The sequence below is a fragment of the Oncorhynchus mykiss genome, chromosome 3 (assembly GCF_057628025.1).
Source record: "Oncorhynchus mykiss isolate SJ-2025 chromosome 3, ASM5762802v1, whole genome shotgun sequence".
Lineage (NCBI taxonomy): Eukaryota > Metazoa > Chordata > Actinopteri > Salmoniformes > Salmonidae > Oncorhynchus > Oncorhynchus mykiss.
The window spans coordinates 73,821,149-73,845,732 of NC_143024.1; the positions used below are offsets into that span (position 1 = coordinate 73,821,149).

Consider the following 24,584-nt stretch of genomic DNA (forward strand, 5'->3'; position numbering starts at 1 on the left):
CTCAATGACGAGACAGAGAGCAGTTAGCTGTTAGCTACTTTCATCACTCAAAACTCAAGCAACAATGATTTCCAGTGAAATAATCTCTCCTGTTTTATATTTTACTAGGTTGAAGCACTTCTGAAGCCATGTTATGATCTTAGTCAGATATGACTGTACAGCGCAGCAGAGCATGAGCAAATGGCTCAGCTTCAAAATGTTAGTGATCAATTTAGTGATACCCGAGCCCTGCCCGTACCCTACTTACTGATGAAAAAATAAGCCTTACCCTGCCCTAACCCGATGTATAATGTTGGGGCCCGTCGGGCTTGGGTCGGGCAGCAGAGCTCAAGGAGGAGGTCGCCCCATCTTAGTTATTACTGAGACAACGTCACTCTGCTCATTCCCTCCAGTATTGTCCTCTCCAGCATGGCCATCTAGTGACTACCAGTCTACCTGTCTACAGTTCAGACTTCCTAGTAAAGTCGTCAAATGACTAACAGTCTACTCTCCTTTGCCAGGGGATAGGCCTGTTCTTACCCTGGGAGGGGAGTCGTCTGTGGGGGCCTTCTCGAGGGGAGTGGCTCTAGGCTGCGGGTGGGGCTGCAGGTCAGTGTGTGCGGGCGATGATGATGATGATGAGGGTGCAGGTTGATGGTGCTGCTCCTGAGAGCGTAGGTTGAGGTGTGCAAAACCAGGGATGATGGGCTCACTGAAGGAATGAGAGCGTGAGACAACAGGGGGAGTGGCGATGCTGCTCTTTAGAGCAGCCAGGTGGGACCATTGGACCTTCCAGAGACAGATAGACAGACGGGGTTCATCAGAGGGGAAGGACACATTGGTAGGAATGGGGGAGGAGGAGGGAGACACAACAAGAGAACAAGACCACAAACACAGGCGGCAGACAGTGATTGGATACGGAAGCTTCAGGAAGCATAAAAATGGGTGGAGCAGTCATGCAACCAATATGAAGTCTTAGGAAGACAGATTTGATTGGTTCACATCACAGACAGCCAATGACAGCTCTACCTGTTTTGGTGCTCATGATGCTTCAGTCTCATCACCAGTTGTGAGAATGAGCATGGATCACATAAACAAGGCATACACAGATGAGCTAGCATCATGCATGGACAGACACAATCACACATACTCACATATTCAAGGATACTTTTTTGGTGAAAAGTAACTGAGAAGAGTATCATCCAATAGGAACATATCAATACTAGGTTTATAGCTGAAATTATTCCATGTCCTATTACTTTCAAATATGTACTGAGAAGCCCTCAGACATGAAGCTCCTTAGAAAGAGACATATCCCTCAACAAATTAGTATTTTGTAACGAGCCCATGTCATCACGCTTCATATCTGTCTCTAATGACGTGTCACTAACGAGTGCAGTGACTAATGCATTCAAATGGCTCAGCTAAAAAATGTAGCAATCAATTACATCATCATCATTGCCACCAAATTCAACAATGTTTCATCTAATCACCATGACATTACCCAAAAAAAGAATGTTGCCCTGAATGGTGAACTGTAACAATGACTGTATTCATGCTGGGCTGGTTGAGTCTTTCTCCCTGAGCAGTTGAGATGAGAAATATACTGAGTCACTGTGAAAACAGAAAGATGAATTCTGGATGTGTTTGTGTTGTTTAGCACACAGTCCCAATGTAACAGCTATACTTTTATAAAGAATTCACCATCTCAATCAAAAACCTGGCAATGCATACACTCACTCACACACACACACACACACACACACACACACACACACACACACACACACACTCACACACACACACACTCACATACACACACACACACACTCACATACACACACACACACACTCACATACACACACACACACACTCACATACACACACACTCACATACACACACACACTCACATACACACACACACTCACATAATACAGAAGGCAGTCAGAGGTAGAGTGAGTGTGTGAAGCTGGTATTAAACAGTGAGTGGCCAGATCAGAAGCAAGCAGCCTGGACTTCATACTAACACAGGGGTGGAGGATAGGCTGTCACCCAGGGAAGCATCAAAGACATTGGAGGAACCCATTAAGGGACCAGAAAGTTCATCTATGTCATCATTAAGGGACAGAGAACAACGCCCACATTTCTCCGCACAGTGAAAGAATTCAGCTAGAACGGAGGCTAGAACAAAGGGAGGGGGAGAACAGAAAGATAGTGAATACAAAAACAGTCATCTACTGTAGCTAGTTAGACACCACTACTGATACACAACCCGGAGAGAGAGTGAGAGAGAGGGAGAGAGACCGTCCTGTTAGACCTACTTGGAAAGAAGAAGGGATTGGAAAAATAATGAAGGAAAAGGACAGTGTAGCGAAAGGAGGAATAAGCTACTGCCGGTAGGCCATCTTGGTTGCTGTGGTTACCTGGGCTTCCATCGGTCTGTGCATGGCGGGCGGGGCGGCCACGGGGGCGTTTCCATTAGCGACGGTCTCTGCGGCGCGGGGAGGAACTGGGGGCTGGACCTTAACCTGGGCAGCCTGAGGAGATCCTTGGATGTTCTTACGGTACCTCTCATCAGCCTGGAGGGACATACAGCAAGGACAGAGAGAGGGACAGAGTCATTTATCGTCACCAGGCCAAAGAGGATTGAGCCACAGCAGCAGTGGGAGGGGTCAGTAGTAAGATCAGTTAGGACCACCATTAAGACAGGCACACTTGCAGGGACTAGAAAGCATTACCACAACATGACAACCAGAGAGAGATATTATGACATGAAGAACAACAGGGGAGGCTTGTTCATCATGTATTAGTGCATCAAAAGAGGCCTACTGGCAGAACACAGTCAACAAACAAGACCTGTTTAGTATTGCACCTGATGATAGGAGGGACAGGTTAGTTTCAACCATTCAGCTGACAAAAGCCAGACTCCAGACCACTGTCCTCCTGACTCTTTCCCTGCAGGTGATAATGTAAGCAGCAGGTCAGACCAGTAGAGGGTAGAACCAGGGATACACAGCAGAGCAAGGCAGAATGAGCTGCCTCTATATCAAACTGGGTCATTAGCTCTAGGATAGCGACAACAGCAGCATTTTAGCATTTACCCCCCCCCCCCCCCCCCCGGAACAGAGTGGTCCATGTTACTATACCCTCGAAAGGGCTTCAATGAGGGGAAATAATACTTATGTAATCTTTATGTCTGTTAGGAAAACGTGGCAATCATGTTAATGACATTGTTTTACAAACCTCTGGGGCGGTGGGGAATGATGACTGAATAATGGCATTATGTGTGTAAAATGTTAAGAAGTGTGAGGTAGAGAAATAAGTATGGATGGATGTGGACTGAAAGTGGACAGAAACCTTCACATTTGATATATAGTATATTGCCCCCCCCCCCCCCCCCCCAAAAAAAAAAAACATAGGTTTAATTGAATGATGAATAGAGACCACGAGATCCTTCTGGAAATTGATTCAAAACCTAAAACATCATAAGAGGTTTTAGTAGTTGTAAAGCAGGCGTTGACTGACAAAGCACAGCTTCAAGTTTTACAGTGCCTTGCGAAAGTATTCGGCCCCCTTGAACTTTGCGACCTTTTGCCACATTTCAGGCTTCAAACATAAAGATATAAAACTGTATTTTTTTGTGAAGAATCAACAACAAGTGGGACACAATCATGAAGTGGGACGACATTTATTGGATATTTCAAACTTTTTTAACAAATCAAAAACTGAAAAATTGGGCGTGCAAAATTTTTCAGCCCCTTTACTTTCAGTGCAGCAAACTCTCTCCAGAAGTTCAGTGAGAATCTCTGAATGATCCAATGTTGACCTAAATGACTAATGAGGATAAATACAATCCACCTGTGTGTAATCAAGTCTCTGTATAAATGCGCCTGCACTGTGATAGTCTCAGAGGTCCGTCAAAAGCGCAGAGAGCATCATGAAGAACAAGGAACCCACCAGGCAGGTCCGAGATACTGTTGTGAAGATGTTTAAAGCCGGATTTGGATACAAAAAGATTTCCCAAGCTTTAAACATCCCAAGGAGCACTGTGCAAGCGATAATATTGAAATGGAAGGAGTATCAGACCACTGCAAATCTACCAAGACCTGGCCATCCCTCTAAACTTTCAGCTCATACAAGGAGAAGACTGATCAGAGATGCAGCCAAGAGGCCCATGATCACTCTGGATGAACTGCAGAGATCTACAGCTGAGGTGGGAGACTCTGTCCATAGGACAACAATCAGTCGTATATTGCACAAATCTGGCCTTTATGGAAGAGTGGCAAGAAGAAAGCCATTTCTTAAAGATATCCATAAAAAGTGTTGTTTAAAGTTTGCCACAAGCCACCTGGGAGACACACCACCATGTGGAAGAAGGTGCTCTGGTCAGATGAAACCAAAATTGAACTTTTTGGCAACAATGCAAAATGTTATGTTTGGCGTAAAAGCAACACAGCTGAACACACCATGCCCACTGTCAAACATGGTGGTGGCAGCATCATGGTTTGGGCCTGCTTTTCTTCAGCAGGGACAGGGAAGATGGATGGAGCCAAATACAGGACCATTCTGGAAGAAAACCTGATGGAGTCTGCAAAAGACCTGAGACTGGGACGGAGATTTGTCTTCCAACAAGACAATGATCCAAAACATAAAGCAAAATCTACAATGGAATGGTTCAAAAATAAACATATCCAGGTGTTAGAATGGCCAAGTCAAAGTCCAGACCTGAATCCAATCGAGAATCTGTGGAAAGAACTGAAAACTGCTGTTCACAAATGCTCTCCATCCAACCTCACTGAGCTCGAGCTGTTTTGCAAGGAGGAATGGGAAAAAATGTCAGTCTCTCGATGTGCAAAACTGATAGAGACATACCCCAAGCGACTTACAGCTGTAATCGCAGCAAAAGGTGGCGCTACAAAGTATTAACTTAAGGGGGCTGAATAATTTTGCACGCCCAAATAATATTGAAATATCCAATAAATGTCGTTCCACTTCATGATTGTGTCCCACTTGTTGTTGATTCTTCACAAAAAAATACAGTTTTATATCTTTATGTTTGAAGCCTGAAATGTGGCAAAAGGTCGCAAAGTTCAAGGGGGCCGAATACTTTCGCAAGGCACTGTATGTTCATAATCATTTAGTTTGAAGAGGATATAAATATAAAGAGGTGGGCAGTTAAATGTCCAAGATGCTGCATCTCTATCTGACAACAGGCGTCTGTCTCCATTTAGAAAAATGTGCTTAATTCTATAGCCAGAGGACTCCTGATATCTCCATGAGTGATAAGTATAATTTTTGTCTTAAATCGGTTGTTGTCTAGTACCGTCTTTTTGCTATCTAGGGCCATCTACTTTAAGTGCTGCCTGTCTTCACAGTAGCCTACTTGGTGTGGGAACTGCTGACTGATATTAACTTGCAGATGACTGTTGACACATTAACCAGGATTAAGTAGCAGGGCAATTTGTGACTGTTGCCGTTGTAATAAGTGGCTGTATTGGAGGGGGAGTGGTTTCTCCTCTCCTAGGCAATTAGCCATTTTTAAACTTGTTTTATTTCACTTTATTTAACCAGGTTAAGACCTGCGATCTGGCCAAGATAAAGCATAGCAGTTCGACACATACAACAACACAGAGTTACACATGGAATAAACAAAATATACAGTCAATAATACAGTCGAAAAAAAGAAAACACAAAGTATATATACAGTGAGTGCAAATGAGGTAAGATATGGGAGTTAAGGCAATACATAGGCCATGGTGGCAAAGTAGTTACAATATAGCAAGTTTACACTGGAATGGTAGATGTGCAAAAGATGAATGTGCAAGTAGAGATACTGGGGTGCAAAGGAGCAGGATAAATAAATAAATAAATACATTATGGGGATGAGGTAGTTGGATGGGCTGTTCACAGATGGGCTATGTACAGGTGCAGTGATCTGTGAGCTGCTCTCACAGCTGGTGCTTAAAGCTAGTGAGGGAGATATGAGTCTCCAGCTTCAGTGATTTTTGCAGTTCGTTCCAGTCATTGGCAGCAGAGAACTGGAAGGAAAGGTGGCCAAAGGAGTAATTGGCTTTGGGGGTGACCAGTGAGAGATACCTGCTGGAGCACGTGCAACGAGTGGGTGCTGCTATGGTGACCAGTGAGCTGAGATAAGGCGGGGCTTTACCTAGCAGAGACTTGTAGATGACCTGGAGCCAGTGGGTTTGGCGACGAGTATGAAGCGAGGGCCAGCCAACGAGAGCGTATAGGTCGCAGTGGTGGGTAGTATATGGGGCTTTGGTGACAAAACGGATGGCACTGTGATAGACTGCATCCAATTTGGTACCGGCAACAGGTACCGGGAGGTGTGCTCTTTACCTCTACAAGGAAATTAGCAAGTGTTAGTACTTCAGGCTCCCGTTTTTTAAGCGGGAGCTATCAGCGGCAGCTCGTTGCAAAATTAAGAGCGTCGACGAAAAAACAAGGATGGTTCTGCCGAGTTGTTCTGCATAGTCTTTTGTAGCTTTGACAACTATGTACTTTTCTATACCTATTTGCTCCTCTCCATGTAGGCTTTACAGACACTCCCCACCCCTTGGCTGTAACCCTTTTAATTTAGTGTACCATGGGCACAAAACCACAAAATTCCTGGTCTCTGGCAGCATTTGGAACTATGCTGCCATTCAGACCCTTGACTTTCTGGCCCTGACGGAGAAATGGATCACCCCAGAGAACACTGTTACTCCAGCTACTCTCTCTTCATCTGACTATGTTTTCTCTCATAGTCCAAGAGCATCTGGTCATCGTGGAGGTGGCACAGGGCTTCTCCCTCTACTCCAAACCTAGCCACAGCCCCTACCCAGATGGTCATGCGCTATCACAATCTTTGCTCTCTCTCTCACTACTCTCTCCTCTTCTGTCCTCTCTCCCTTTAGATAAATCCTTCTCTCCTCCTGTCCCCTGATTCTGCCTCTTCAACCCTCCTCTCCTCCCTTTACGCATCCTATGACTCACGCTGTCCCCTTTCCTCCCAGCTGGCCCGGCCCTTCCCTCCTGCTCCGTGGCTGAGTGACTCATTGCGAGCTTACAGAACAGGGCTATGGGCAACTGAGCTTAAATGGAGGGAAACAAAACTTCCGGAGGACCTATCATCCTTTCACTCCCTCTATACCTTCTCTTCCTCTGTATCCGCTGCTAAAGCCACTTTCTATAACTCTAAATGTAAAGCTTCTGCTTTACTGTTTTAATCCCTCAATTCTCCACACCCTCCCTCTCCCTCTGTGCCAATGACTTTGTCAACCTCTTTGTAAATAAGGTTGATGACATCCGCTCCTCATTCACTCAGCCTATTGTGTCCAATGGTCCAACTCACACAGAAGTACCCTTCGCCTTGACCTCTTTTTCCCCTCTCTCTTCAGATTAAATCCTGCAACTAGTTAGGTCTGGCAGTCTGACAAGCTTCCCTCTTGACCCCATCCCATCCTCCCTTCTCCAGACCATCTCTGGAGACCTTCTCCCATTCCTCGAATTCATCCCTGACCACTGGCTGCATCCCCTCTGACTTCAAAATGGCCAGAGTCACTCCCCTCAAGAAACCAACACTCGTCCTCTCTGACGTCAAACTACAGACTGGTATCCCTTTATTTTCAACACACTTGAGCATGCTGTCTCTGGCCAAATCTCTAACTAGATCGCTCAGAACGATTTTCTTGACCCTAACCAGTCAGGCTTCAAGACATCTGACTCAATAGAAACGTCTCTTCTCCGTGTTACGGAGGCTCTCTGCACTGCCAAAGCTGACTCTGTCTCCTTTGTTCTCATCCTCCTAGATTTATCCGCTGCCTTCAAAACGGTGAACCATCAGATCCTCCTCTCCACCCTCTCAGGGCTGGGAGGTCTCAGGCTCTGCACACTCTTGGATTGCATCCTACCTGGCAGGCAGCTCCTACCAAGTGACGTCGAGAGGATCTGTGTCTGCGCCACGTAGTCTCACAACTGGTGTCCCCCAAGGCTCGGTTCTAGGTCCTCTCCACTTTTCTCTATACACTAAGTCACTTGGCTCCGTCATATCCTCACATGGTCGCTCTTATCATTGCTATACAGATGACACTCAACTTCTTTTCTCCTTCCCACTTCTGACACCCAGGTGGCGGCACGCATATCTGCGTGTCTGGCAGATATCTCAGCTTGGATGTCGGCCCACCACCTCAAGCACAACAAGATGAAGCTGCTCTTCCACCCGGGGAAAGCTTCCACACTCCAAGTCCTCTCCATCACAGTTGACAACTCCACGGTGTCCCCCAGAGTGCAAAGAACCTTGGTGTGACCCTGGACAACACCCTGTCGTTCTCTGCAAACATCAATGCAGTGACTCACTCCTGCTGGTTCATGTTCTTGAACATCCGTAGAGTACGACCCTACCTCACACAGGAAGCGGAGCAGGTCCTTAACCAGGCACTCCTCATCTCCCGTCTGGACTACTGCAACTCGCTGTCGGCTGGGCTCCCCACTTGTGCCATCAAACACCCCCCTTACTAGCGCTGACTTAGCTGATAGAGTATGTATTTTTCCTCAATAAAGTGATTGTGATGTGTGTGATGTGGTTGTCCCACATATCTATCTTAAGATGAATGCACTAACTGTAACTCGCTAAGAGTGTCTGCTAATGTAAATCCCAAACAGTACTCTTCACTGAATATTTGATTGGACAGATTGGGGAATGGTGAAATGCTAATAGACTGCCATTTGAATGTAGAAAGAATATGGGTCAGTAGTTTAGACAGGGCTGTATCTGTAGTTTCTACACTGAGTGTACAAAACATTAAGAATACCTTCCTAATATTGAGTTGCTTACATCCCCCCCCCCCCCACATTTTACCCTCAGAACAGCCTCAATTCGTCAGGGCATGGACTCGAAAGCGTTTCACAGCGATGCTGGCCCATGTTGAGTCCAATGCTTCCCACAGTTGTGTCAAGTTGGCTGGATGTCCTTTGGGTGGTAGAACATTCTTGATACACACAGGGAACTGTTGAGTGTTGTCTCATCCTGAGCAAGAATAGTAATATGACCAATAAAGTGAAAGTCCCTCACACCAGCAATCAAGCCACACACCCCACAGAGATGCACACCCTACAGTAGATAGTATTCTTAAAGCTGTTTATGTCAGCAGCAGCACAAGCAATGGTAGCATTCAGCAGCAGTGTCATGGCAACGGAGCTGGGTTTCACCTCTCCGATTGTGGCGGGGCCTTTGGGGTCAGAAGTCAGTTGCTGTGGGGACTTGGTCTTCTCTTGAATCAACAGTTGCTGTGGGGACTGAGGCCTGTTGGTAGCTGGCGGCAGGGGTTTGGGCTGCTGTTGGAGAAGCAGTAGGTAGGACTGATCCTGCTGTTGGAGCTTCTGGGCCATACGCTGCTCCTCCAGCTCCTTCCACTTGTGCTCCTGAGTGCAGGGAGGTGTGGTGGTGCATCATCTAAACTTGCCATGGTGTGTGCTGTTCTATTTTAAGGAGTTCTGTAGAATGAGGGCTGGTGTCTTAATGGAAGAAGCTGTATCCATGTAACCAGGAAACTGATTAATGGGTTTGTATTTTCACCGGGGCCCAATTATTCTAAGAGTTTGAATGCTTTGAGAATATTGACTATTCCAGTATAGCCCAAATATTGGTTTAAGATGTAAAGGAAAAATGACTGAGCTAAAAGTTGATGATGAGTAAGAAGACATGGTGGGGGACAGTAAGACCGTGTAACAGAATCAATGACACACAATGGTGGTGTGGAAGGATGTGAGTGATCATATCCTCACATTATCTAATGTCCTCTTCTCAAACCCCTGGAGGAACATAGGCCTTCAACAACATACACAACATAAACACGTTGCCACGCAGATCCGCTAACACACCGTCTCAGCAGAATTAGGAACATTGGGAAAGAAACAATGAAACCCCTCTCTTCCTGTAGATAGGACACATCCTGGTGACATCATCACTTAAGAACTGTAATAAACACTGACTTCCACAACTTGGCCCAGAGAATTCATAACCTCCAAGCTCAATAGTTAGCTTCCTTCAGATCTGCCATACTGTGACATACTCTAACCAGATTTTCTTGAGACAGTTAGAGTAGTGGTACTTCAATAAATCTAAAACTTGCTAGCCATTCTCCAACACCCTACTACAGAGCGAAACCCATACATTACAATCCAATGACTTAGAAGGCTAGAAGAACAGATGGATAATGGAAGATTTCTAGATGGATAGAAGTAGATAGATAGGCTTACAGAGTTTGGTCTCACCAGCAGCATGGCCTGTTCGTGGAGCAGCTGCTGCTGCAGGATCTCCAGGTGCCTCTGCTCCTCCTCCAACTGGCGACGGATGTACTCCTGACAATAAAAACATACACACAGACACACAGGTCATCAAGTGTCAGGGAAGACTACATGTACTATGAAGGAGAGTGTTGTCAATGGAGAGTTCTCCTACCTGCTCGCGGTCAGCCCTCCTCTTCTCCTCCTCTGCCCTCCTGCGCTCCTCCTCCTCTTTACGCCGGCGTTCAACCTCCTCCATACGCCTCTTGTCATCCTGCTCGCGTCGCCGCTGCTCACGCTCCTGCTGCCTCCTCATCTCCCGCTCGCGACGCTGTTGCTATGGACATCCACAGGGGGCGACAGAGAGCAGGTATCAGGAGCACTGACATCACTATCAGTTAACACACGGAGCTAGTTAGCGGTCTTGTTTATGGTCACCATATCTGGCCATTATGAGATAAGCTAGCCATTTCTTGTTGTGCTGGTCTTGCTTCCCAGGGTTCACAGTTGGTTAACTACGCTATGGAGGTGCCAAGTTTTACCTGTAGGCTTATCATCACCATATCAAATTACAGTATGGCTGGCAGTCTCTTAAAAATGGGCTCATTAGCATTGATTTATTAAATCATCTCTATAAGTACAGTAAGTAGCTCTACGCCAGTAGAGTAAGACCTGCAGGACACTGTGTGTGGTCCCTAGTTTTATTAAGTACACTATGGTGGTCCCTGGCTGCATCCTGAAGTAACATGTCTCCATTTTTAACCTTTCAACTTGCAGATGGGGATATCTAAAACAGGAGCACACATTCTCATGCCCCTTAGTCAACTATCCCAAGAGGATTTCCTGAACCTACAGTATAATTCAGAAATGCATTTGCTCATTAATCATAAGAAAGCTTGAGGCTGTCAAGTTGTATGTGAAACTGTATGGGAACATGTGTGATTTTGACCTACTGTACATGGAAGGATATATTTTCTGACTCCATTTTACAGGTTGTGTGTCTTTTAAAGAGGTTCCAAGCTGAGACATTAGACATGGTAATATCATGGGGACTACTGCATTTAGGGCATAGGTCAGAGAATTGGCTGTGCTGATTTCTGCAGACTAAAACAACAGACAAGCAGAAGCTGTCTCCCTCCAGCATGTTCTAAAGTCTCTCTGGCCCAGGTCTCCCAGAGAGGCTGAGATGGAGACAGAGCTCTCTGGTCTTCCTCTGGAAGAGATAACGGCCAATTAGGGAACACAACCCAGAGGCTGTACACAAACACACTAATCACTACTGAAAACACAACACAGAGCAGGGAAACGTCTGTGGGGAGTGTGTTGACTGTTCTAGCACGGTCACAGACATGTTATGCATACATGAACAATTTATGGGTGCAGCCTGCAAAGTAAAAGGAACAAACACACACACACACACACACCATTAAATGGAATGAAACAGCCGGGAGCAGGTCTCGAACCCTCGACCTTCGTCCGGCGCGCTATCGAATGTGCCGCAAAAGCATGTTCGTGCGGCAGGGTCGATTTCAGCGCTTATAAAACCCAGGGTCGCTACACTACTCCCTCCTTTCAAAGAGCGCGTCCTCGCGCTAGCTTGCGACTCTACGTCTTACAGGAACACGCTCACCGGCCAATCACACGCACTGTCGTGGATGCGAGGTCCGATCCCACTTCTGACACCAATGTAATGAAACAGCAGGGAGCAGGTCCCGAACCCTCGACGAGGTCCGGCGCACTATCGACTGTGCCGCAAAAGCATGCTCGTGCGGCAGGGTCGATTTCCGCGCTTATAAACCCAGGGTCACTACATAAACAGGGTGGAAGAACACACACATACACAAACTTAGACACACACAGACACACTCGCTCTCTCTCATACCTCCTCCAGCCTCCTCCTTTGCTCTTTCTGCTGCTCGATGCGTTTCTGCCTCTCTGCCAGTAGTTGGCGCTTGTACTCCTCCTGCTCCCGGAGCTGCTGCTCCTGCAAGAGCTGCTGTCTGCGCAGGGCCTCCGAGCGCTCCTTGTTCTCCTGCTGCAGACGGATGAAGTCCCTACGCAGGGTTGATTCCCCTGGCTGGTTCACTATAGAGCTACAGGACAAAGAGATATGTTAATATGGAGCGCTATGGACTGAAAAGACATGTTAGCTAACGCATTTGCCATTAGTATGTTGGCTAGTTTTTTGGATTGATCCATGTGGGTTAGTTACCTGGGCTCCCCCTCCTGCTCCTGAGCTTCCTCCTCTTCTTCTTCACTTCCACTGTACTCATACTCTGTATCATCTAGAGAAGAGAGGAAAGGGTGAGAATGTTTCAAATGTCTTCTGGAGATGTCTTAGAGAAGACTAGTAGTGTGTGTGTGTGTGTGTGTATTAGTATGTCTAAGACTCACCCTTCTCCCCTCTCTTCTTCTTGGTGCGGTCGATGTGGTCTTTGAGCTGGATGCGGACCTGCCTCTCGTTGGGCTGGTCCCTGATGAAGGGGTGTTTCAGCAGCTGGTCGGTGGGGGGGCGCTGGGTATAGTTCTTCACCAGGGAGCCTTCAATGAAGCTGCAAAACTTCTTAGACCTGAGGAGCAGAGAGAAGCCATTTGTTACTTTTATGAGCCTATCTACCAGGCAATGTCAGATGAGCTATGAAAGCGTTTCACCAGTATCATTTTTCACAGTGGGATTGTAAAATGGTGGTTTAAATGTCTGAAATCACAAGGGCATAGATTAGTTACATACCATTTCTTTGACTTGAGTCGAGGAGGAGGGTTTCTGGGGATGAGGAAGAGCGCTCTCATTGGATGCATATCGCACAGTGCTGGAAGACAAGACAAAACAAACACCACCAATTTCAACCAGGTTAGCTCGCTGGAAAAAAATAGTACTGTAGAAGTCCAATAGTAATGTTTGCAGGGGATTTTTCATTTAACTAGGCAAGCCAGTTAAGAACAAATTCTTATTTTCACTGACTGCCTAACCCGGCCAAACACTCCCCCCCTGGACGACGCTGGGCCAATTGTGCGCCGCCCTATGTGTGGTAATAGAGTGGCTGTACTTACGAGGAGCTCCCTCAGCCATCTCTATAGCTGTGATTCCAGTGGACCACAAGTCACTCTGCAGGAGAAAGCACACTATGAGAGATATGGACACAGCTACCATTGTGTGTGTGTGTGTGTGTGTGTGTGTGTGTGTGTGTGTGTGTGTGTGTGTGTGTGTGTGTGTGTGTGTGTGTGTGTGTGTGTGTGTGTGTGTGTATATGAATATATACGTGCATGCATCTATATAGGATGGTAATTACCACCCTCTCTGGTCATGACAACATCTACCCCAACCTGCTACTGTACTGTCTGTACTGTCCCATCAGCCTACACAGCCACATACAATGGCACAAACGCAAGCAGCTATCATTCAACTAACTTTACATACAACTGGACACTGACAGCCATTAGCAGATAGTGGTATGGTGTTATTGAGTGCATCTTACTCTGTAGTCGTACGTGGCGTCTGGGTTCTCGTCGCAGGCAATGACCTCCGGCGCCATCCAATAGGGTGTCCCAATGAAGGTGTTCCTCCTGCCCACTGTCCGGTCCAGCTGGGCGCTCACACCAAAGTCCACTGGAGGAGGGGGAGAAGACCAGTCAGAACCAGTTCAAACTAGTTTTGTCCCATGTATCATGTTTCAAACCAGCCTCAGTTTGAATCAGACTCATTTGAACCAGTTTAAACCATTCTAGCCTCTTGCATCAAATCATCTCAAACCAGTTGAAACCAGTGAACTCACCCAGTTTGACCTCAGCGTTCTCAGTCAGCAGCACGTTCTGGCCCTTGATGTCACGGTGGATCACATGGTGGGCGTGCAGGTGAGCCAAACCCTGAGGAGAAACACAGACCCTCATGAGACCACAAGATACCAGCATGCAACAGCAAGGGGAACGTGTAGGAAGTAAAAGTAGACTCACCCTGAGGATCTCACGGGAGATGTAGGCGATCCAGTCCTCCTTCAGTGTGTTGCCCTTGGTGTTCTTCACCAGGTCTGTGATAGAGCCTGCACCACAGAACTCCATCACCAGCTAGAGACCAATAGAGAGAGAGCGAGTTAGTCATGTACACATAAGCGTGTCGCGCACACACACACACACACACACTATGCAGCCATAACAGTGTAGATGTAAAAGGTTAGAGACGCAGCTGTGAAAACAATAGTCGTGGTACCAGTGGTGGAAAAAGTACCCAATTGTCATACTTGAGTAAAAGTAAAGATACCTTAATAGAAAATGACTCAAGTAAAAGTGAAAGTCACCCAGTAAAATACTACTTGAGTAAAAGTCTAAAAATATTTGGTCTTAAATATACTTAAGTATAAAAAGTAAATGTAATTGCTAAAATATACTTAAGTATCAAAAGTAAAATTAGGAATATTTTACAATTCCTTATATTAATTAAACCAGGCGGCACAATTTTCTTGTTTTTGTTATTTGCAGATAGCCAGGTGCACACTCCATCACTCAAACATAATTTACAAACAAAGCATGTGTATTTAGTGAGTCCGTCAGATCAGAGGCAGTAGGGATGACCAGGGATGTTCTCTTGATAAGTATGTGAATTGAAAAATGTTCCTGTCCTGATAACCATTCAAAATGTAATGAGTACTTTTGGGTGTCAGAGAAAATGTATGAAGGAAAAGTACATCATTTTTTAAAGAATGTAGTGAAGTAAAAATTGTCAAAAATATAAATAGTCAAGTAAAAAAATGTTTTTACAAATAAAACTACTTAACTACTTTTAAGTATTTTTACTCAAGTCATTTACACCACTGCATGGTACTTGAGTCTAGCGAGAGAACCCCTCACTCCCTTTCCCTCCCTCTCTTTCTAAGTAAAGCAGAGATGGGTGGCAATAAACCGGGAGTAACCCTGTCCTGGAGAAACCTATAGTTAAATCCCTCTCTCTCGCTCCATCCCTCCTCCTTCCCCTATCTTGCTGGTCGCTCGTTCTCCGCAGCACCTCTATCTCTGAGAGATAAAAAGCCCAGAGTCTGAAAGGGGCCATTAAAGGTAACACTAGCAGGCAAACACACAGGGACTGACCGGGGAAGGAGGGAGGAGAGAGATATTGTTGACCCAGAGAGAAAGGAGGAGAGGAAGGGGGAGTTCAAACCACCCAGCCTTTAGGGAAGACTGTTCATTTTTTAAAATTGAACCTTGATTTAACGAGGCAAGTCAGTTAAGAACAAATTCTTATTTACAATGACGGCCTACCAAAAGGCCTCCTGCGGGGACAGGGATAAAAAAAACACACGTCACGACAAGAAAGACACCGCGACATTACATACAGAGAGACCTAAGACAACAACATAGCAAGGCAGAAACACATGACAACACAACATGGCAGCAACACAAAACATGGCAGAAACATTATTGGGCACAGACAACAGCACAAAGGGCAAGAAGGCAGAGACAACAATACATCACGCGAAGCAGACAACTGTCACTTAGTCCATGTTTGAGTCTTTGAATGAGATAAGAGATAAAACGGTCCAGTTTGAGTGTTTGTTGCATCTCGTTGGAGGTGGAGGGAAGGGTGGTTTGAAGGGGATATATCTGTAGCCACTCATTCATAGATGGTTATAGTGAGGAGGACTATGGATGGCGAGGTAGGTAGAGTGAGGATGGTACCTACTATTTAACCTAACTAGCAATGTCATCCTATGACACCGTTATGAAGGCCTTATGCTGGAGGTGTCTAAGTAGTTTAGGCTTGAGTTTTAGGTAGATGTATTTGGGACTGAGGGATAGACTAGGTAAATACACACTCACCCATAGCTGGTCGTCATGTCCTGGTGGGCTCTTCTTGATGAAGGCTCCGTAATAGGTGGCTATGTTTCTGTGGTGGGAGTACTTCTTCAGCATATTAATCTCCAGTTTAATCTCCTCTTCTTCATCCTAGACTCACACACACACACACACACACACACACACACACAGTGAGAGAAAAAGAGAGAGAGAGAGAGAGAAAGCGAGAAAGACCATTAGAGCTAATAAATTCCCATTGCCCTGGAGAGGGGGAGGGGGGTAATTTTATGAAGTAATGGAGCGAATCATAACAAACAAAACAAATATTCATTGTTCTATTTGTCCCGGCCAGAGAACACGTCCTAGAGACATGTGAACTGATAACAGTTCATCTGAGAGCCCCCGGTGACAAACAACCAACCACACACACACCCTAATGAGCTCTTTGTTTTGTGTATGATGGTCGATGAACTGACACTCCATTGGTTGTTTACCCCTCATGGCATTTCCAGAGGGGGAGTTTGTTGTAATCATGACAACAATAACAGAAACAGACTGCTATTTATTCAACCAGATTGAGCCTGGTAAATACCACAATTTATTGACTTTCAGTCACAGCGAGAATGTTGACGAGCATGGAAGTGAAAATGGCACGTTCTATATCGTAAATGATAATGGAGCCAAATAAACCAATATTATCACACAGGCGCGCACACACACAGTGTATGATTCACTCATAAACCATTCTGGCTGGTAAAACATTGATTTAGCAGTGGTAAACATTGATTTAGCAGTGGTAAAACATTGATTTAGCAGTGGTAAACATTGATTTAGCAGTGGTAAAACATTGATTTAGCAGTGGTAAAACATTGATTTAGCAGTGGCAAACATTGATTTAGCAGTGGTAAAACATTGATTTAGCAGTGGTAAACATTGATTTAGCAGTGGTAAAACATTGATTTAGCAGTGGTAAAACATTGATTTAGCAGTGGTAAAACATTGATTTAGCAGTGGTAAACATTGATTTAGCAGTGGTAAAACATTGATTTAGCAGTGGTAAACATTGATTTAGCAGTGGTAAAACATTGATTTAGCAGTGGTAAAACATTGATTTAGCAGTGGTAAAACATTGATTTAGCAGTGGTAAAACATTGATTTAGCAGTGGTAAACATTGATTTAGCAGTGGTAAAACATTGATTTAGCAGTGGTAAAACATTGATTTAGCAGTGGTAAAACATTGATTTAGCAGTGGTAAAACATTGATTTAGCAGTGGTAAACATTGATTTAGCAGTGGTAAAACATTGATTTAGCAGTGGTAAACATTGATTTAGCAGTGGTAAAACATTGATTTAGCAGTGGTAAAACATTGATTTAGCAGTGGTAAAACATTGATTTAGCAGTGGTAAAACATTGATTTAGCAGTGGTAAACATTGATTTAGCAGTGGTAAAACATTGATTTAGCAGTGGTAAAACATTGATTTAGCAGTGGTAAAACATTGATTTAGCAGTGGTAAAACATTGATTTAGCAGTGGTAAAACATTGATTTAGCAGTGGTAAAACATTGATTTAGCAGTGGTAAAACATTGATTTAGCAGTGGTAAAACATTGATTTAGCAGTGGTAAAACATTGATTTAGCAGTGGTAAAACATTGATTTAGCAGTGGTAAAACATTGATTTAGCAGTGGTAAAACATTGATTTAGCAGTGGTAAACATTGATTTAGCAGTGGTAAAACATTGATTTAGCAGTGGTAAAACATTGATTTAGCAGTGGTAAAACATTGATTTAGCAGTGGTAAAACATTGATTTAGCAGTGGTAAAACATTGATTTAGCAGTGGTAAAACATTGATTTAGCAGTGGTAAAACATTGATTTAGCAGTGGTAAAACATTGATTTAGCAGTGGTAAAACATTGATTTAGCAGTGGTAAAACATTGATTTAGCGTCACTTTCTATAACGCTCCCTCAACATGTGGTCTTCCTGTTGCTGGGATGACCTGTCTTTTTTTTTTACTCATCGTCTTATTAATGAAGTAAGCAGGAATGAGCAGGAATGAGGCAGGAATGAGGGAGGACAGAGGTCCTTACGGTCAGATTTGAAAAATGGACTGCGAGCTTTGTAGGCGTCTCTGTGTGTGGAGTAAAGGTAGGTGGTCTAGATTTTTGTAGCCTCCACTTGCTTAGCTGACATTTCTGGTAGATTTAAGTTTTCCTGCATTAAAATCGCCGGCCACTAGGAGTGCCGCCTCTGGATGAGCATTTTTGTTGTTGTTGCTTATACAGCTTGTTGAGTGTGGTCTTGGTGCCAGCATCGGTTTGTGGCGGTAAATAGACAGCTATGGAAAACATAGATGAAAACTCCCTTGGTAAATAATATGGTCCATAGTTTATCATGAGGTATTCTAACTCAGGCGAGCAAAACCTTGAGACTTCCTTAATATTAGAGATTGCGCACCAGCTGATGTTAACCGACGCTGCCGCTCTGTCCTGCCGGTGCATAGAAAAACCAGCTAGAATATTATCCGTGTCCTTGTTCAACCTAGTTTCTGAGAAACATAGGATATTACAGTTTTTCAGGTCCCGTTGATAGGATAGTTTCAAACGGAGCTCATCCAGTTTGTTCTCCAGTGATTGTTGTACATTGGCCAATAGAACAGAGGGTAGAGGCAGATTATTTACTTTCCGCTGTAGCTTCATTAGGGTGCACGCGCATCGGCCTCTATATCGCTGTCTCTTTCTCTTCCGGATCAGGGCCAGGTTTCGGTCATAGGAAATGGAGGAGGAGACATTATGTACAAAAAAAGTTGAGCTCACAAAATAGCAGAATTGGTCAGGAGCATGTGAAACATCCGCTATGCATTTCAGTGCCATTCTTCTCTCAGTCTGCACTTTTCATAACCTCATATTTTCATCACCACATCTTCTATCCCCCAGTTCTCTCATAGTCCGGATGCCATTTTCACAACTCTAAATCATGTGTAGGAAGTGAGATAATGATGGTGGGAGGTGTTAACAAGGGTGGTTCATCTTACAGATAGTATCACACACAATGGAAAGAATAAGGGGGATGGGTCACCCTTTTTAATACCTCCCACCATCATTATCTCACTTTCTACAATAAAGATATTCAGCTAAGAGAGTGAGCCAAGACAGTGAGAAGAGATGAGTTGAGAGAGACAGTGCACGAGAGAGAGAAAGAAGAGAGAGCCAACAAGAGGGAGAGAGGAAAGATGGAGACTGTTTGAATCAGGGCGTTTGCTAATAACTTCTGACTCCTATTGAATCCCAGTGAATTAGCCTCCAAAAGCCGCCTCTCTGCTAGGTTAGCTTGAGGAGCAGGACTCTAGATACTACAGTCCTCTGCTCTAGTACACCTAATGTGATTAGAGGTTATACAGTCACAGAGGCAGGGAGAGGAGTGATAGGGAGAGAAAGAGCAAAAGGAAGGGAGAGAAGAGAGATGGGTAGTGATGGGAAGAGAGCAAGACAGAGAGAGGAGGAGCAAGAAAGAGGGCGGGAAAGCGAGCAATAGAAAAGGGGAGAGCAAGAGAGAGAAAGGAGACAGCAGGCAGGAGAGGTGATGAGAGACGAGTGGCTGAGCGATTTAAAACCCTCCCATAATCCCACTGCACTTCAAATGAACCTTCTGAGAGGAGGAAAGAAAAACAAACTCTTCCCCTTCTCTCTCTTCCACTCTTCTCTATTTCTCCCTCCCTCCCTCGCTCTATGCTGTATGTAGGACAGGAAGTGGTATCTGGGTCAGAGCACAAATGCTGAAATCAGCCTGTAGAGTAGAGTGAAGCTAAAACTATACTGGAGCTGTCTGTAGCTCTACTGTAATATGTTATATTCACAGGAACACACGGAACACACATACATGGTAAGGAGCTTGGGCAGAAGTACTGGGTTTACAATACAAGGATATGTTCTCATCTTAGGTGTAGACCCTATAACTGGTGTGCACCACCACTACACATACATCAATGATGCTACCTGGCTCTCTGCTTCTTCAAGTAGTACTATACCATTGTATACACAGTTAAATAGTACTGGGCAATTCCACTGTAACGGGAAAAATGAATGCCAAACAAAAAAACATTGATTTCAAGTTTAACAAACCATACAACTATATGCACAATGACTACTTTGAACAATTTACAAAGTAAATAAAAAAATAAATATTTACTGAAAAAACTCTGCAGATGCAGTAAAATCTTCTGTTACCAAACATTGTATCTGCACAGTTCTTCCTGTAAATGTGGAAATTGATAAAAGTTGCCTTTTTACAAAGAGGTGTATGGTTTGTTTGTTTGTTTTTTAGGAATACGTTTTCAAGTGAAAAATCTGGGTCTCTGTTTCCAGGCTCTACAAACAGATGTTTTCTGCTGACCAGGAGTTCCTGGATGAAGCATATCATATGTACTGAATCCTGTAAATCCACTAGACTAGCCTATCCCCCTGCAGGACAACGATAGAAGATCAAGATTTTCAAAAATAAACATGCTACCACAACCCAACTAATTCCCTCTCTTGGCAAACGCCTAAACCCCAACTGAAGTGTTTATTTTACAAAACAGCTGAACAGGGGAGAAAATTACCCCTTTCGAAAACTCTCTTCACAGAAAAGAGTTGATATGTGAAAGATCTGTAACAAGTGTAGATCACCAGTAGGACTGTATAAATACAAGCCACACGCCAATACTCAGACAGTCTGGCAAACAGAATCCATCTCTCATTCTCTGTCCTCCTACTCACTCCATCCATCCTTCTCCCTGTCCTAATCGTTTTTTTCTTTTGCCTTATTGACATAAGAAATAAAAGGATGGTGCTTGGATGTTTTTTTTCTCAATCAGTAAAAGGGTAGGAATATGCTTTGTCATGTAGGCAAATACTGTCTGTAACATTTGCCTAGTGACAATAGTCTGAGTCTGTCTTTCTGTTCACACTTAGTATACACGCACGCAAACACACACACAAACTTCTTACATGCAGTATGCCAAGATAAGAGGAGTGTGTAACGCAAATAGCAATGAAACACCAGTTCTTCTTCAACACGGAGTGTAAGAAACTGCTGAGTCACATCCAGTGTGTATTACTGTATTGAGCTCAGATTCTTGACACCACCTTCACTCTCACTGTAGGAGCCGTTTTGGCCCGTTTTATGTGTCATTTTATGTGTTGTGTACACAGTACCAGTCAAAAGTTTGGACACACCTACTCATACTTTATTTTTTTACTATTTTCCACATTGTAGAATAATAATAGAAGAATAGTAAAGACATCAAAACTATGAAATAACACATATCATGTAGTAACCAAAAAAGTGTTAAATAAATCAATATCTTTTTTTTACCCCCTTTTCTCCCCAATTTCGTGGTATCCAATTGTTAGTAGTTACAATATTGTCTCATTGCTACAACTCCCGTACGGTCTTGGGAGAGACAAAGGTCGAAAGCCATGCGTCCTCCGATACACAACCCAACCAAGCCGCACTGATTCTTAACACAGCGCGCATCCAACCCGGAAGCCACCAATGTGTCGGAGGAAACGCTGTGCGGAGACCTGGTTAGCGTGCACTGCGCCCGGCCCGCCCGGCCCGCCACAGGAGTCGCTAGTGCGCGATTAGACAAGGATATCCCTACCAGCAAAACCCTCCCTAACCCGGAAGACGCTATGCCAATTGTGCGTCGCCCCACGGACCTCCCGGTCGCGGCCGGCTGCGACAGAGCCTGGGTGCGTACCCAGAGACTCTAGTGGCACAGCTAGCACTGCGATGCAGTGCCCTAGACCACTGCACCACCCATCAAAATATATTTTTGATATATTTTATATTCTTCAAAGTAGCCAACCTTTGCCTTGATGACAGCTTGCACTCTCTCTGCATTCTCTTAACCAGCTTCGTGAGGAATGCTTTTCTAACAGTCATAAAGGAGTTCCCACATATCATGAGCACTAGTTGGCTGTTTTTCCTTCCCTCTGCGGTCCAACTCATCCAAAACCATCCCAATTGGGTTGAGGTCAGGTGATTGTGGAGGCCAGGTCATCTGATGCAAAACTCTCATCATTCTCCTTGGTCAAATAGCTCTTACACATCCTGGAGGTGTGTTTAGTGTCATTGTCCTATGGAAAAACAAATGATAGTGGGACTAAGCGCAAACCAGATGGGATGGCATATCGCTGCAGAATGCTGTGGTAGCCATGCTGGTTAAGTGTGACTTGAATTCTAAATAAATCACAGACAGTGTCACCAGCAAAGCACCTCCACACCATCACACCTCCTCCTCCATGCTTCACGGTGGGAACCACACATGGAGATCATCTGTTCACCTACTCTGCGTCTCACAAAGACACGGCGGTTGGAACCAAAAATCTCAGATTTGGACTCAAAGGACATATTTCCACTGGTCTAATGTACATTGCTCGTGTTTCTTGTTCCAAGCAAGTGTCTTCTTATTATTGGTGTCTTTTAGTATTGGTTTCTTTGCAGCAATTTGACGATGATGCCTGATTCACGCAGTCTCCTCTGAACAGTTGATGTTGCAATGTGTCTGTTACTTGAACTCTGTGAAGCATTTATTTGGGCTGCAATCGGAGGTGCAGTTAACTCTAATGAAGTTATCCTAAATAGCAGCGGTAACTCTGGGTCTTCCTTTCTTGTGGCGATCCTCATGAGACCAGGTTTCATCATAGCGCTTAATGTTTTTTGCGACTGCACTTGAAGAAACTTAAACATTTCTTGACATTTTCCATAATGACTGACCTTCAAATCTTAAACTATTGATGGACTGTCATTTCTCTTAGCTTATTTGAACTGTTCTTGCCATAATATGGACTTGGTCTTTTACCAAATAGGGCTATCTTCTGTATACCACCCCTACCTTGTCACAACACAACTGAATGGCTCAAACACATTAAGAAGTAAAGAAATTCCCCAAATTAACTTTTAACAAGGCACACCTGTTCATTGAAATGCATTCCAGATGACTACCTCGTGAAACTGGTTGAGAGAATGCCAAGAGTGTGCAAAGCTGCCATCAAGGCAAAGGGTGGCTACTTTGAAGAATCTCAAATAGAAAATATATTTTGATTTGTTAAACACTTTTTTGGTTACTACATGATTCCATATGGGTTATTTCATGTGTTGATGTCTTCACTATTATTCTATATGTTGAAAATTGTAAAAATAAAGAAAAGGACAGGAATGAGTAGGTATGTCCAAACCTTTGACTGGTATTGTATGTCAAGGGTTATTTCTACTTGTTTTGTACACTAGGGGGCACTATATGTTGGGGTCATGGGTCACGTATATGGGTCTTTCTATAAATAATGGGGCCAATGTGTGACATTGGGATAAAAATTTCAAAATGGTTTGAAACAAAAAATAAAAAATATTTTTATGCAGTTCCACATGTGTACTTAGAGGAAATTGGCCCATAACTCCACCTATACAACAACATAGACCTAGGACTATACATTATTTAAGCAGGGTTCATATAGACATTGGCAAGTCAAATTCTAGGACTTTCAGGGACTTTTTCATGCACTTAATTGTTATTTTCACTGACCTCAGTGTTATACAACTGTATCATTTACATATGGCCTAATATTGAATACCCCACCTTCCCCCAAAAAGCATGCAATTAAAAAAAATAAAAAAATAAAGAATAATGCATTTTTTAGGCTTTGCCAATGCATTGATATTCAAAGTATTACATAAAAAAATGTGTGAGAACAATTTGGACATTGCCTGACTAAATAGATTGGATGTATGCATGGCGATTTTTCTGTAGCCCAGTTGCCGACGCAGGTACACATAATAAACCCATGAATAGAGGTAGCATTAATCTCACTATTTGAATCTCACCATTGTTGATTTATATTGAGAAAGTGTCCAAAAACTCGGTTCCTTTTTCAATGAAAGGATTTGAATGGTAAAGCCAAGTTGAAGCAAACAGATGTTATCCTCATAATAAACGCACATGATTTAACCGAAACAGAGTACTGCAACACGCTTCAACTGAAGCGGCAGGAAACAATCGAAAGTGGCCACATCTCTCACAAAAACTGACACAAAATGTAATCACGGATAATTATAAAGGGAGCAGGAGGACTTTTCAAGCACCAAATTGAGGAAATGTCAAATGTTCAAGGTAGGCCTATTCCAGTACTTTCTGAGCTCCAAATTCAAGTTCAAGTGTCATTGGGAAAATTCCTTCCTGGATCAGATGACGATATGTGAAAACATTACAACGTAACTAAATCAGTTGGACACCAAACAAGTATTATGCAAGGTAAGGTGACTCTTTCGGTTGGAAGCATTCGATCTTTCAATCGCATACATCATTTTGGATTTGTGTGCCCATGAAAACAGTTTTCACCCCGTAACATAAGACACAAAATGTTACGGAGTTAGACAGCATTTCTGAGATCTCTATACAAAAAACTGTCCAACAGCTAGATCCAGGATTTTTACAGGGTTCAAGTTGAATGTCTAATTTAACTGATTAATGCTTAATATACAATATAACGAC

At 43.9% G+C, this 24,584-nt stretch overlaps 1 protein-coding gene across 31 annotated transcripts in view; it reads right to left on the reverse strand.

The window, feature by feature from the left end:
- Positions 1–24,584, reverse strand: part of map4k4 (mitogen-activated protein kinase kinase kinase kinase 4) — a 114,530-nt gene that overhangs the window by 23,554 nt on the left and 66,392 nt on the right. For 5 of the 31 annotated variants that reach the window (XM_036974849.2, XM_036974839.2, XM_090230098.1 and 2 more), the window contains 14 exons: positions 16,074–16,199; positions 14,217–14,327; positions 14,039–14,129; positions 13,742–13,872; positions 13,317–13,371; positions 12,997–13,075; positions 12,660–12,835; positions 12,478–12,550; positions 12,148–12,358; positions 10,441–10,602; positions 10,239–10,340; positions 9,189–9,401; positions 2,405–2,560; positions 520–768 (listed from right to left, as the gene is read on the reverse strand). In XM_036974849.2, coding sequence (XP_036830744.1) covers positions 520–768; positions 2,405–2,560; positions 9,189–9,401; positions 10,239–10,340; positions 10,441–10,602; positions 12,148–12,358; positions 12,478–12,550; positions 12,660–12,835; positions 12,997–13,075; positions 13,317–13,371; positions 13,742–13,872; positions 14,039–14,129; positions 14,217–14,327; positions 16,074–16,199 — 1,935 coding nt within the window. Of the gene's footprint in view, positions 1–519; positions 769–2,404; positions 2,561–8,838; positions 9,007–9,188; positions 9,402–10,238; positions 10,341–10,440; positions 10,603–12,147; positions 12,359–12,477; positions 12,551–12,659; positions 12,836–12,996; positions 13,076–13,316; positions 13,372–13,741; positions 13,873–14,038; positions 14,130–14,216; positions 14,328–16,073; positions 16,200–24,584 lie in introns of those variants that run through there. The other 26 variants (XM_090230116.1, XM_090230113.1, XM_090230111.1 and 23 more) reach the window with 8 other exon arrangements.